Source organism: Gymnoscopelus braueri (assembly GCF_963280865.1).
Source record: "Gymnoscopelus braueri genome assembly, chromosome: 23".
In the NCBI taxonomy this organism is placed as follows: Eukaryota; Metazoa; Chordata; class Actinopteri; order Myctophiformes; family Myctophidae; genus Gymnoscopelus; species Gymnoscopelus braueri.
In genome coordinates, this window is record NC_137625.1 from 13,642,810 (window position 1) to 13,655,382 (window position 12,573).

A 12,573-nucleotide genomic window follows, 5' to 3' on the forward strand; every position below is an offset into this window, starting at 1 on the left:
GGCCTTAGCATTACCCCAGTCCCTCAGGCATACAGTCATGGAGCTAGGCCATTCAGTTCCTTGGGCCGGGCATATGGGGTTTTACAAAACATTGCGCAGAATCAGTAGCCGATTTGCATGGCCAGGCATGTACACCCAACTTTCACACTTTTGCAGCTCATGTGACACATGTCAGATTACCTCAAGGAGGAGAGTAGCGAAGGCCTCCTTACAGCCATTGCCCATTATTGAAACGCCCTTTGAAAGGATAGGCATGGATGTAGTAGGACCTTTAGAAAGGAGCGCCTCAGGTAACCGTTTCATTTTAGTTATTTGTGACTATGCCACTCGTTACCCAGAGGCATTTCCCCTGAGGTCAGTCAAAGCCAGACACGTGGCAAATTGCCTATTACAGTTGTTCTCCAGGGTAGGAGTAGCCAGAGAGATCCTCACTGACTGTGGAACTAATTTCTTGTCTAAATTATTGCAACAAGTGTATCAGCTGTTAGGTGTAAAAGGGATTAAAACCACCCCCTATCATCCCCAAACGGACGGGCTTGTTGAGCGGTACAACCAGACCCTAAAGGATATGCTGCGCAAGTTTGTGTCTCAAACAGGCTCCGACTGGGACCAGTGGTTGCCATACCTTCTTTTTGCCTACCGTGAGGTGCCACAAGCTTCTACTGGGTTCTCCCCTTTTGAACTGCTTTATGGACGGCAGGTGAGGGGGCCCCTGGACCTGTTGAGGGACTACTGGGAGGAGCCAAAGGGGCCAGGGGAGGATGTTGTTTCATACGTGGTGAAGATGAGGGAAAGACTGGAGAAGATGGCTGCTCTGGCAAAAGAGAACATGGTCACTGCTCAAGAGAGACAGAAAACGTGGTATGACAAGAATGCCAGGGAAAGGGTCTTACAACCAGGACAGAAAGTACTGCTGTTGCTACCGTCATGTGAAAGTAAGCTGCTGGCAAAATGGCAGGGGCCTTATGAAGTCACCAAACAGATCGGTAAGGTCACCTATGAAATCTATATGCCAGACAGAGTGAAGAAACATCAAAACTTTCACATTAACCTGTTAAAAGAATTCCATGTCCATCCAGATCCAGAGCCAGTTGTACAACAGTTCCTCATCCGACCTGCGGTGGTGGAGGAAGTGGAGGAGCTGGTGTTCCCGACCAGCACAGCAGAACCCAGCCCAGTGGATGTGACTCATCTCACAACCCCACAGCAGGAGGAGATGAAAGCTCTCCTAGATCCTGGGCTGTTCCAAGAGCGACCAGGGTTCACCAATCTAGTCCACCACAACATCTACCTTGAAAAGGTGGCACCCTGCCGGAAGAGAAGCTACCGTATCCCAGAGCGGTTAGTGCCAGCCTTGCAGCAAGAGATACAGATGATGTTGGAGATGAAAATCATTGAAGAATCGAACAGTGAGTGGTGCAGCCCTGTGGTCCTGGTGCCGAAGAAGGACGGCTCTTTAAGATTCTGCATTGACTTCAGGCACCTAAACTCCATTTCTAAGTTTGATTCATACCCGATGCCCAGAATTGATGAACTGCTAGAGAGGGTGGGTAAGGCAAAGTTTATCAGTACATTGGACCTGAGTAAAGGGTATTGGCAGGTGGCCTTAGCACCAGAAGCCAAATCACTGACTGCCTTTACAACACCTTCTGGTCTGTTCCAGTTTCGAGTTATGCCATTTGGCCTGCATGGTGCCCCTGCAACATTCCAGAGGCTTATGGACCAGGTCCTGCGAGATGTCTCTGGATTCTCTGCAGCCTACCTTGACGATGTGGTGGTCTTTAGCCAAACCTGGGAAGAACATCTGGCCCACCTACAACAGGTCCTCCATCGGATCAGGGCTGCTGGGCTGACAATCAACCCCCGTAAGTGCGTATTGGGGAAAAGGGAAGTGGAGTACCTAGGTTACGTCATTGGGGGCGGAGTCATCCGGCCTCAAGTGAGTAAGGTGGAGGCTATTTCATCTTATCCTATCCCAACCACGAAGAGGAGACTAAGGTCCTATCTGGGGCTAATTGGTTGGTATCGCAAATTCATACCGCACATATCAGAGCGAGCTGCTGTCTTGACAGACCTAACTAAAGACTCTGCACCAACCAAGGTCCGGTGGACTGAAGAAAGTGACAAAGCCTTCAGAGACTTGAAACAGGCAATCAGTACCGAGTCCGTTCTACACAGTCCAGATTTTAACCAGCAGTTTACCCTTCAGACAGATGCCTCGGGGGTGGGCCTTGGGGCTGTGCTTTTACAGGAAGCGGAAGGGGAGCTGAAACCGGTTTTGTTCCTCAGTCGGAAGCTGCTGGACCGTGAGACCCGGTACTCAACAATTGAGAAGGAGTGCCTGGCCATGAAGTGGTCTATTGAGACGCTGAGATACTACTTGCTGGGGCGCAAGTTTATCTTGGAGACAGATCATCGGGCACTCCAATGGTTACATAAGATGAAGGATGCAAATATGCGCATTGCTGGATGGTACCTTTCTTTGCAACCCTACAACTTTACTGTCAAGTACCGGCCAGGGAAGTCCAACCAGGTAGCTGACTGGTTGTCCCGTAGGTCCGAATGTTGAGGTACTGTGCTTCTGGGGGGAGAGGGGGAAGGTAATGTAACGGAGGTCCTCTTAATCTCCGTTACGTTACAGGACTTTGGGATATGTTCATGTATATGGCGGGGGACACACAGTTATACATGGTATGATATTGCACATGATAAATAAGTAGGAGACAAGTAATGGATTATAAGTATAATCTTTATTATCTGTTGGCATGTATGTGTGTTCCAAACATCGGGGGAGGGGTCACCTGTGAAAGACAAACAGCAGAGTTAGAGTAGTTATGCTATGGGCTCTAAGAATAAATGTTATTGCTATGTTTCTCAACTTACCTTTCCTTTCCTGTCTCCTACTCCCAGGGTGCAGCATTAAAAGAGTCCCCGGGGAAACAACAGCTGCTTTTATAGTTCCGGGAGGGTTCCATCAGATAGGATTGTGCCAGGGGTGGGGAAAATGTTATATAGTTATGTTTGTGGGTTATTGTGGGGTTTGGGGATGGTAGTTAATTTAGATCAGTTAAGTGATGTCATATTGTGGTTTTCATAGTAGGTATATTGCTGGGGTTGGTATGCGGGGGGGTTTATGGGAAATTATTATGATAGAGCAACCCTGTAGTTGGTAGCACCTGAGGGTGGGGAGTATAAAAGGCTGCTTTCTATGCAGTCTGTAAGTAGGGCTGGTCAGAGTAACATGTGCCCAGAGGACATGATTTTATTGTTAGGATGTATATTATGAACACTGTAACTTTTTGGAATAAAGGCCCACCAAGTGGATTTTATATATTTCCTGCCTCTGCCTCCTCACTTCTGGTCATGACTGCTCGGTCAATCTAACAAGCTTCATAAGGCAGCAATCATGCAGTTTGCGGTGTTGTAATGCGGCAGCTGACTCCAAGCGTTCCTTTAGGGGGACACTGTGATGTGTCCCATTTGACGACATGCTAATTTCAACAACAGTAAACCTCCCCTGTTCTTAACGCTACTGTGTTGGTTTCCATGGCAGGCCTACTCCAGAGCTCGCCTGGCGCAAGGAGAACGCTGAGCTTCCCAGCGACCGGATGTCCCTGCACGACTTCAAGAAGACACTGAAGATCGTGGATGTTACAGAGGCTGATGCCGGGGACTACCGCTGCACAGCTAAGAACAGCCTTGGCAGCGTGCACCACGTCATCAAGGTCAATGTTAAAGGTCTGTGGAAGGACGTGTCAGCCAACAGATCAGCTTGGGGGTTTAGTTTTTTCCACAAACTTGGCTGAGAGACCATTGCTCTACTGGTGCACTGTAGCACCGGTGGCAAGGAGGAGTCTGACCGCCCCATCACCAAGGCGTTAAATGTGATTTTTGCTATTCGTACAAGTGCCGGAAATAGCTGATCTGAGCTTGTACATCTGCTATTTTCGCTATTAATTTAAATGTATTTTATTGTATTTTTTAAAGTTTCACCTATAATGACATGCCACATTTAAGTTGGTTAAACAAAGAAGAAAAATGTTTTTCCCATTATTATTATTTTCATCACTTTTTGTTTCTTTCTGTCGCTGTATAGCTGCTCCGTTCTGGATCAGTTCCCCCAGGAACCTGATCCTGGCCCCTAAAGAGACGGGCAGCCTGACCTGTATGGTGACTGGTGACCCCAAGCCTAAGATCAGCTGGTTTGTCAACGGAGTCCCCGTCGACAGTGAGTAAAACAAGAACCCAGCTATGCAGTTCTGATTCCCACCTCACATACAGGAAACTAGCGGAGGTTTCAGTCTCAATACTACAGATTGTACCGCACCCCTGGTACATTTTCAAAACACTTGACTTTTTCTATGATATATGAGAAGTGAGAAAATGATGCTCAGCAACGGCTACCTCCTCCTAAGAGTCCTCAATGACATACGCCTTATCACAGATATAGGCTGCCCTGCAGCCCTGGTACTCCTCGATCTGTCAGCTGCTTTCGACACAGTGGATCACCGGATCCTGCTGTCTAGATTGGAGCACCACGTTGGCATTTCTGGTACTGCCCTACTATGGTTCAGGTCTTACCTTACCGACCGTAGTTTTAAAGTTAGACTAGGCGATTTTAACTCTAGTGTGGCCCCTCTAACCTGCGGCGTCCCTCAGGGTTCCATCCTTGGTCCCATCCTCTTTCTGCTCTATATGCTCCCATTAGGCTCACTCATTAAGCAACACAATCTATCATTTCATTTCTATGCAGATGATATTCAGCTCTATTTACCGTTAAATATGACCAGCACTGACCCCGCCCAGCCACTGTTAAAATGCCTCTCTGATATAAAATCCTGGATGAACACAAACTTTCTCACTCTGAACGAAAGCAAGACCGAAGTCATCATCTTCGACAATAACCCTAGCTCACCCATCACCCCACTCGGCCCCCTCAGTGATAATATCCGTTCCTCAGTTAACACATTGGGTGCCAGCATTTTTTCATAACAACTTACGTTGGGTGCCAGCATTCTCCCGATTGACTGCGCTTTGCTGTTTAAAGCTCTAGACTCCACGAGGAGCAAATCCATGTAAAAAAAAACATCCATTCATGTTGCGCGATGACCCTGGCTACAGCCTGGAACGATAACATTTCACTCGCGAGTTACAATGGGGGGGGATCGCGCATCGCGCATGACCGGTTTTCCCCACCGGAAACAGATTCGGAGATATAGGTGTTTTAAAGAAGGAAATAGACAGGAAGTGGATGGCAGCCATGTTTTTGTTTTTCCGGTGATCTATCTGGCCTATCCTTCTCAAGATCACAATGGGTACTCCCAGAGCTGCTCTAGCCCCGCCCGTGTGGAGAAAAACGAAAAAAACAAAAAGACATATTTCACGGTCTGGACCGTGTTCGGCACCGGACCGCTACTCTGCGCAAACACGGTTCAGACCGTGTTTGGCACCCGATGTGTTAAGAGCCTTGGTGTCACCTTCGACAATAAACTCAAATTCAACAAGCATATTAGCTCCGTGGTCAAGGCTAGCTTTTTTCAGCTTAGGCTTCTAGCCAGGGCAAAGGCCTATCTACCCCGTATCGACCTCGAGCGAGTCGTCCACGCGTTTATTTTAACTAGATTAGACTACTGTAATGCTCTCTATGTAGGCATTGATCAGTCCGCTATCCGGCGTCTTCAGCTTGTGCAAAATGCCGCCGCCCGCCTCCTCACCAACACCAATAGGCGGGACCATATCACCCCAGTCCTCGCCTCCCTCCACTGGCTCCCTGTCCACTTCAGAATTGATTTTAAGATTTTAGTGTTTGTTTTTAAAGCCCAAAATGACCTGTCTCCTCCATATCTAGCTCAATTGATCATTCCTTACGCCCCAACAAGAGCCCTGAGATCGGCCAATCAGTCTCTCCTGGTTGTGCCTGACACACACTTCAGGACCAGAGGAGCTCGTGCGTTCGCCGTGGCCGGTCCCAATCTCTGGAACGCCCTGCCTCTCCATGTTCGCACTGCTCGGTCTTTGACGGCCTTCAAGTCCCTACTAAAGACTCATTTTTACTCTATTGCTTTTAATTCTATTTAATTCATTGCCTGTCTATGCTACTATGCTCTGTACTGTGAAGCACTTTGGTTCGACCTGTCGATGTAAATGTGCTATATAAATAAAGTTTGATTTGATTGATTTACCCAACTAAATCTACTTTCTTTATCGGCCCGTCACTGAACACTAGGCCTGTCCCCGACTAAGGATTTGTTTAGTCGAATCTAATTGGCGACTAATTGCCAATAGTCGACTGGCAGTCGACTAATGTAAAAAAAAAAAAAAAAAAAAAAAAAAAGAATTAGTGACAAAATACATTTTATTTCAAAGGGCCAAGTCTACACAGTTTGTTTTGTGTCTCCAGCAGAGTTTCTAGTGTCTCTATCTCTCTGGAAGAGGTTGCACATGAACTCTGCAGCCGCACTGAGGCGCTCCAACTCACACAATACCAATACAAAGACGAGGAATAAGAAGAATAAAGTGGAAGTTACGTGTGGTTGCAGTTGTAGACTTGGCCAAAAAACAATTAAAAACATTTTTGGCCCCAAAAAAAAAAAAAGAAAAAGAAAAAAGCATTTTTTTTTTTTTCTCGACTAGATTCGACTAAGAGACACGCAGTCGACTCGGACCCCCCGCGACTAACCAGTCGACTATTCGACTTAGTCGAGGTTAGGCCTACTGAACACCATAAAAACAGTATTTATGACAATTAGACTTGACGTGGGAAGGTGCATACTGGGAAGGTGAAGCAGTGCATCAGTATTTAGAGAGAAGGACAGCTTGTTTTCAGTTACAATACTTAATGCTATTAATGTTTTCCACCACTTGTGACCTATGATGATTTATTTGGTTTGTTGGGCCTGGGAAAGATGGTATTGTAGCTAAAGGCAATGGTTATGTCCCTAGTTTAAGAATATTAAGCCGTAAGAAGGCAGCATAACAAAGTCATCAACAGGGCCATTTAGCCGTTGTGGTTGAGGAATATAAGCATTGACAATATAAATGATGTTAAAAGGCCCTTTGTGATCTTTTTGCAGATGCACCCAAAGACCCCAGCCGGACAGTGGAGGGTGATACGGTGATCCTCAGAGACGTGCAGACAGGCTCCAGTGCTGTGTACCAGTGCAATGCATCCAATGAGTTTGGTTACTTGCTGGCTAACGCCTTTGTCAATGTGCTTGGTGAGTTCAAGTTGAAGATTTCCTTGTTAAAAATGGTAACTATTCAACTGTAAAACGTGAATGCAAATTGAATGGTGTTTGAGTAATGTGTAACTGTACACTTAACTCAATTAAAGGAGCACTTCGTACCATTTTCAACCATATCTTCATATAATTGGTCCTCACTGATGTTCATTATAAGATATGGCACAATTTCTCGCTCTGTGCCTCAGAGGTGGGCTGTGGTCAGCTCAGAAACCAGGTGTAGTTCCAGACTCTACATAGCATTCGGAGATTGTGGAATAGTTGTCTGGCTATGCGAGACTACAGTATATGTAATATTCTTCTTTCTACAGCTGAGCCTCCGAGAGTCCTGACTCAATCCAACAAAGTGTACCAGGTCATCACTAACAGCCCTGCTATACTGGACTGTGCATCGTTTGGCTCTCCAATACCAAATATCACATGGTGAGACGAGAAGAGAACATACAAAACTCCTCTGTGTTAATTAAAACCTCCGTACAAATGTATGGGTCCATGTGGTTACATTTGTACACTCTCAGAGTAAAAATTAAAGCTGCAATCTGTAGATTCGAACCCCGGCCTCTCTCCTTTATGAAAGACCACATTTCTACATCTCACCCAAGAGTCAATCCCTGCTTGTCCAGTGGAGATATTGCACTCATGAGATTCTTGTCAACAACCAGTAGGTGTCCTAGCAATCTTTATTAAAAGAAATTATATTATGATGTTGCTATATATAGCAACATCTAAAATGACACAGATGCGTTCCCGGCTTGAAAGGTATAACAACGTATAGGTATCATAAAGATTGGTTAAATAGTTGTATTCATTAAACTAAGTTCTGGATTGCAGCTTTAACATTGATTTACTGTGTAGAAGTTTATTGGTCATTCATTATAATACATTTCTTCGTATACATATTTAGATATCACTTCCATGGCATTGTTCCCTGATCGTGCCACAGAACCATGTGTACAATTTAGCATTTGGTGGCCAACCGTTTTGGGCACAGCCTTTTTCCAAGGCTGGTGTGATAATCCAGTGCCAGACAGTGAAAACCTCCATTGCTTTTATTTCAAATTTAAGTTGCAAATTGGAAGAATACACGCATAGAAAAAGTCAATAATTTAACCACTTTCAACGTGGCGTCCCTATTTTGGGCATGTCATTTATAGACATGACTTTTCAATGACGTTCCATAATGTTTTGAAAATAGACAAAATGGTAGATCTACGGGCTCACAACGCACCACGATGTGACACGTTTTGAGCTTGTAGATTGTCTATTTTCACTTTGTGAATTTGACCTGAGATAAAGTACAGTATATACGACCACAATGGAAACAGATATACAAGCTCAAAGCGCGGCACCGAGTGCTGCGCTATGAGCTTGTAGATCTGATTTTTTTTTTGAAAAATCGTGGGATCTTTTTGCAAATCTTTGAATATATATATATATGTATGTACAGTATGTACTGTATGTATATATGTACAGTATGTACAGTATGTATGTATGTATGTACGTATGTATATGTTTTAAAGCGAACATTTTTAACTCCGATCTGTGCTTCTGGGGGTCCCTGGAACAACATATTTTGAGAGGGGGTCCGCGGCCAAATACATTTTGAGGGTCCTTGACATGGAAAGGTTGGAGCACCACTGATATAGCAGGATTTAGAAAACATTTTTAGATGTACTTGGTCGCGGAACCCCATCTCAAAATGTTTTGTTAACTTCCAGGGACCACCCCAGAAGATTTGCACACATTTTCAAGATTTTTCAAAAATAGCAGATCTACAAGCTCATAGCGCGGCACTCGGTGCCACGCTATGAGCTTGTATATCTGCTATTTTTGAATAGCCAAATAAATCTTAAAATGACACAGATGAGTTCCTGGTCTTAATGGATTAATAAATAAATAAAAGTTGAGAACCACTGATGTAACATGTTTGGCATTGCTTGCGCAGGTTCAAAGACAGTCAGATCAGCATTCTCAGTCGAGACCCCTATGAGATCCACAAGAATGGTACGTTGCAGATCCACGTGGCCCAGACACAGAACAGCGGCAAGTACACCTGCATCGCCTCCAACACCCTGGGTACCAAGGAGAACCACGTCTACCTGGAGGTTAAAGGTCAGATATGGACCAATCAGAACTTAGAAACACAGATAACAGCAGGGGTTCTCAAAGTGGGGGTCTGGAGACCCTTGAGGGGGGTTCCAGGGTGTCCCCAGCAAAGTGAGGAACAATTAAAACACGTAGCCCATTAATTTTTTTTCGGATATTCAAAAATTATTGAAATAGAAACATATCGACAAATCTTCTCTTTTGGGGGTCCCTGAAACAACGTATTTTCAAACGGGGGTCCGCAGCCAAATACATATAAATGTGGGGGTTCTTGACATGAAAATGTTTGAGAACCACCGCTGTATTAGCATCATGCAAGGCACAACAAATGTTGTAAGTTATGCCACTTTGGATAAATGAGAAGCATTGATGTAAAATTTTCCATTGATTTATTTAGGAGGAAATATAGACTGTACGGATGATATGTTTGATATTTTTGTGTGATAATATAATTTAACAATTTAATCACAAATGTTTGTTAATCACATTAACCCTGGCATCCCTATTTTTTAAATAATTTCAAAATGTCTCTGAAATGTGTTTTATTTCAAAAATTTCAAAAATTGCTGATCTACATGCTCACAATGCGCGGCATTGCGAGGCATTGCGTGTTTATACAGTAGATCGGCTATTTTAGCTATTCGTCGAATGACGGAAGTATATAGGGCACAAGTGATTAGAAGAAAGTCCCCCCCCCCCCAGATGTCCCCCCATGCTGCTTTCTTTTATACAAATCAAACCCTGATCCTTTGGATGTGTTCCTCCGCTCTCTGTGTTCCAGAGCCCACTCGTATCCTGAAGCAGCCAGAGTACAAGGAGGTGCAGAGGAACAAGAAAGCTGTGTTTGAGTGCAAAGTCAAACATGACCCGTCGCTCGTCCCCACCATGACCTGGCTCAAAGACAACGGAGAACTGCCCGACGACGAGAGGTAGAGACAAGACACACATGAAGGACTAGAAGACGAAATAGAGTTTTAGTGGTGCCACAGTTAACAAAAAAAACTATATTTTTGGGGCATGTGATTATGTCTGCTGTGAAAAGTTCACATAGATGTTCTAATTCCAAACATTAAAGCTGCAATTTGAATCTGTATGGTAGAGTATGTTAATACAATATACTGTAACTGCTGCAGTACATCTGCAATGGTTGGAGGACAGGTGGTCTCCTTACTCTTCCATTGAGACATTTAGGCCCTGGTGTTAGGTAGGACGCCTACTGGTTGACAAGTAGCGTTGCCTAAAGCTCATAACACGCAATCTATTGCCTCTTGGATGAGCAGTAGATGTATTGTCTCCCGTGCAGGAGACATTTTGTTTGAATCCCGGGGTGGGGTATGATATAAAAGTTCCTTTTGCAGCTTAAATAGGCGCACAATTGGTTGTTGTGTCTCTATTCAGGTTTGTGGTGGACACCGACAGTCTGACCATCAAAGACGTGACAGACGAGGACGCAGGCACCTACACCTGCGTCATGAACACCACTCTGGATCACGACTCGGCCAGTGCCATGCTCACTGTTGTGGGTACGTTCACATCTCCGGTCCACCTTTTAACGGCAAACATATAGTTCATTGCACGCAACTTTTGACAAACGTGACAAAAGAAAATGTGGATGAAGAAAGTGAAGAAGGTGTCAAATGACACCTCTGTCAGTTAAAACAAACAACGTCACTTTGTTGAGTTGAAAATACGTTATTCGAGAGAAAAGTGTCAAGCAATGAAGTGTAAATTGCCCTTCAAGACTTTCCCGTGCTCAGAAGGTTCCGGGCCTCTGTGTTATGAACTTCTTGTAACGCCTGTAAACTTTTTCCACTAAAACAGTTACATTTAGAGCCTGCCTTACCACTTTTCTACCAATTTTCCTGCTTTCTCTTTGCTCTAAAATGTCACTTATGTTTAACTTCTACATGTACTTTACTCTTTCTTCTTGCTGTCTCAGAGGCCACTCCACTTGTCTACGGTAAACAAACATTAGCGATGCTTCCCCTCCAAACTCCTAGCTTCCATTTCGTTCTTTTACGTATTTGTTATTATTATTTATATTTTTTAGATAATATCTAAACATGCTGATATGGTCGCAGGTATATGGTTTATGTACATTTATCCGGATGTTTTTGTGTACTTATTTTCATTTCTTTTGGGTTGTTTTTGTCACTTTCTCATTAGTTTGTATTTCTGTTCAATATTATTGTCTGTCAATCCAATAGCTGTACGTGTCTCACACTGTGTCTGGGAAGGGATTGTGAATTGTGGGGTGTAACAAGAGCTAAGCATTGAAAAATCTATGTTGTTTTACAGAATATTTATATTTTGAAGAAGTTGGATTCTTACAGAGGGACTTAAGCTTCCGTTTACAGAATCAATGATGTATTATTATGATCTGAGTCTGATGAGCAAATAACAGGCATAAATATCACACAGAACAACTATAACGCCTAGTGACACCTAGTAACGCCCAATCATTATACATTTTTATAGATTGGAGATCATTGATTCCTATCAGTGTTTGCAAAGTTCCCAACAGCGGAGAGGAGGGTTTTCCAAATTGTGCATCACTGACTGACTTTCACTGTATTTTCCAGAGCAACCGGACCCTCCCACAGATCTGGAGTTGACGGACCAAGTAGACAAGAACATCCAGCTTTCCTGGATCCCAGGAGATGAACATAACAGCCCCATACAGAGTGAGTACTGTAATGCAGGGGTCTTCAACTTTTTTCAGGCCAAGGACACCTTTGCTGAGAGAGAGATGAAACAGGGACCCCCCCCCCCCCCACTACATATTGTATAAAATTGTGTTGCAGATTAAACGTTTTCATAGTTTTCATAGATAGCTTCATAGACCTGTGTAGCGTTGTGTTGGATTCATGTTAATGTGTATTTTCAGACAGTTAAACCACTTAAAACCCTCAATCTGCAAGGCATTGGGAGCTTGTAGATCTGCTATTTTCGGCTAATGTTCCCCTCAGAAAAGGGTTTTAGGGTTCAATTTAATGTAAAAAAAAGGTCTTTTCACACTAAGATTTGGCGGCCCTCTGTAGTAACTCCCTAGGGGTCCCAGACCCCCTGTTGAAGACCCCTTCTGTAATGTAAACCAGCGATTCCCAACCCGTGGTGGGGCATGAGGATATTGCGAGTGGGCCCCCAAATAATTGGCAAAACTCTTAAGATTTTAATGATGATATAGCATAAAAAAAAGGTTACAAAAGTTATACAATAAAATAAA

The 12,573-nt window shown here is 44.0% G+C and overlaps 1 protein-coding gene across 1 annotated transcript in view; it reads left to right on the forward strand.

Annotated features, from left to right (window-relative positions):
• The window catches only part of LOC308079346 (neuronal cell adhesion molecule-like), a 106,307-nt gene that overhangs the window by 72,717 nt on the left and 21,017 nt on the right, over positions 1–12,573 (forward strand). Inside the window, exons 10-17 of the mRNA XM_080420798.1 lie at positions 3,554–3,738; positions 4,097–4,228; positions 7,074–7,217; positions 7,553–7,664; positions 9,187–9,353; positions 10,129–10,276; positions 10,746–10,870; positions 11,930–12,031. Of these exons, the coding sequence (XP_080276924.1) occupies positions 3,554–3,738; positions 4,097–4,228; positions 7,074–7,217; positions 7,553–7,664; positions 9,187–9,353; positions 10,129–10,276; positions 10,746–10,870; positions 11,930–12,031 (1,115 nt within the window). The remainder of the gene's footprint in view (positions 1–3,553; positions 3,739–4,096; positions 4,229–7,073; positions 7,218–7,552; positions 7,665–9,186; positions 9,354–10,128; positions 10,277–10,745; positions 10,871–11,929; positions 12,032–12,573) is intronic.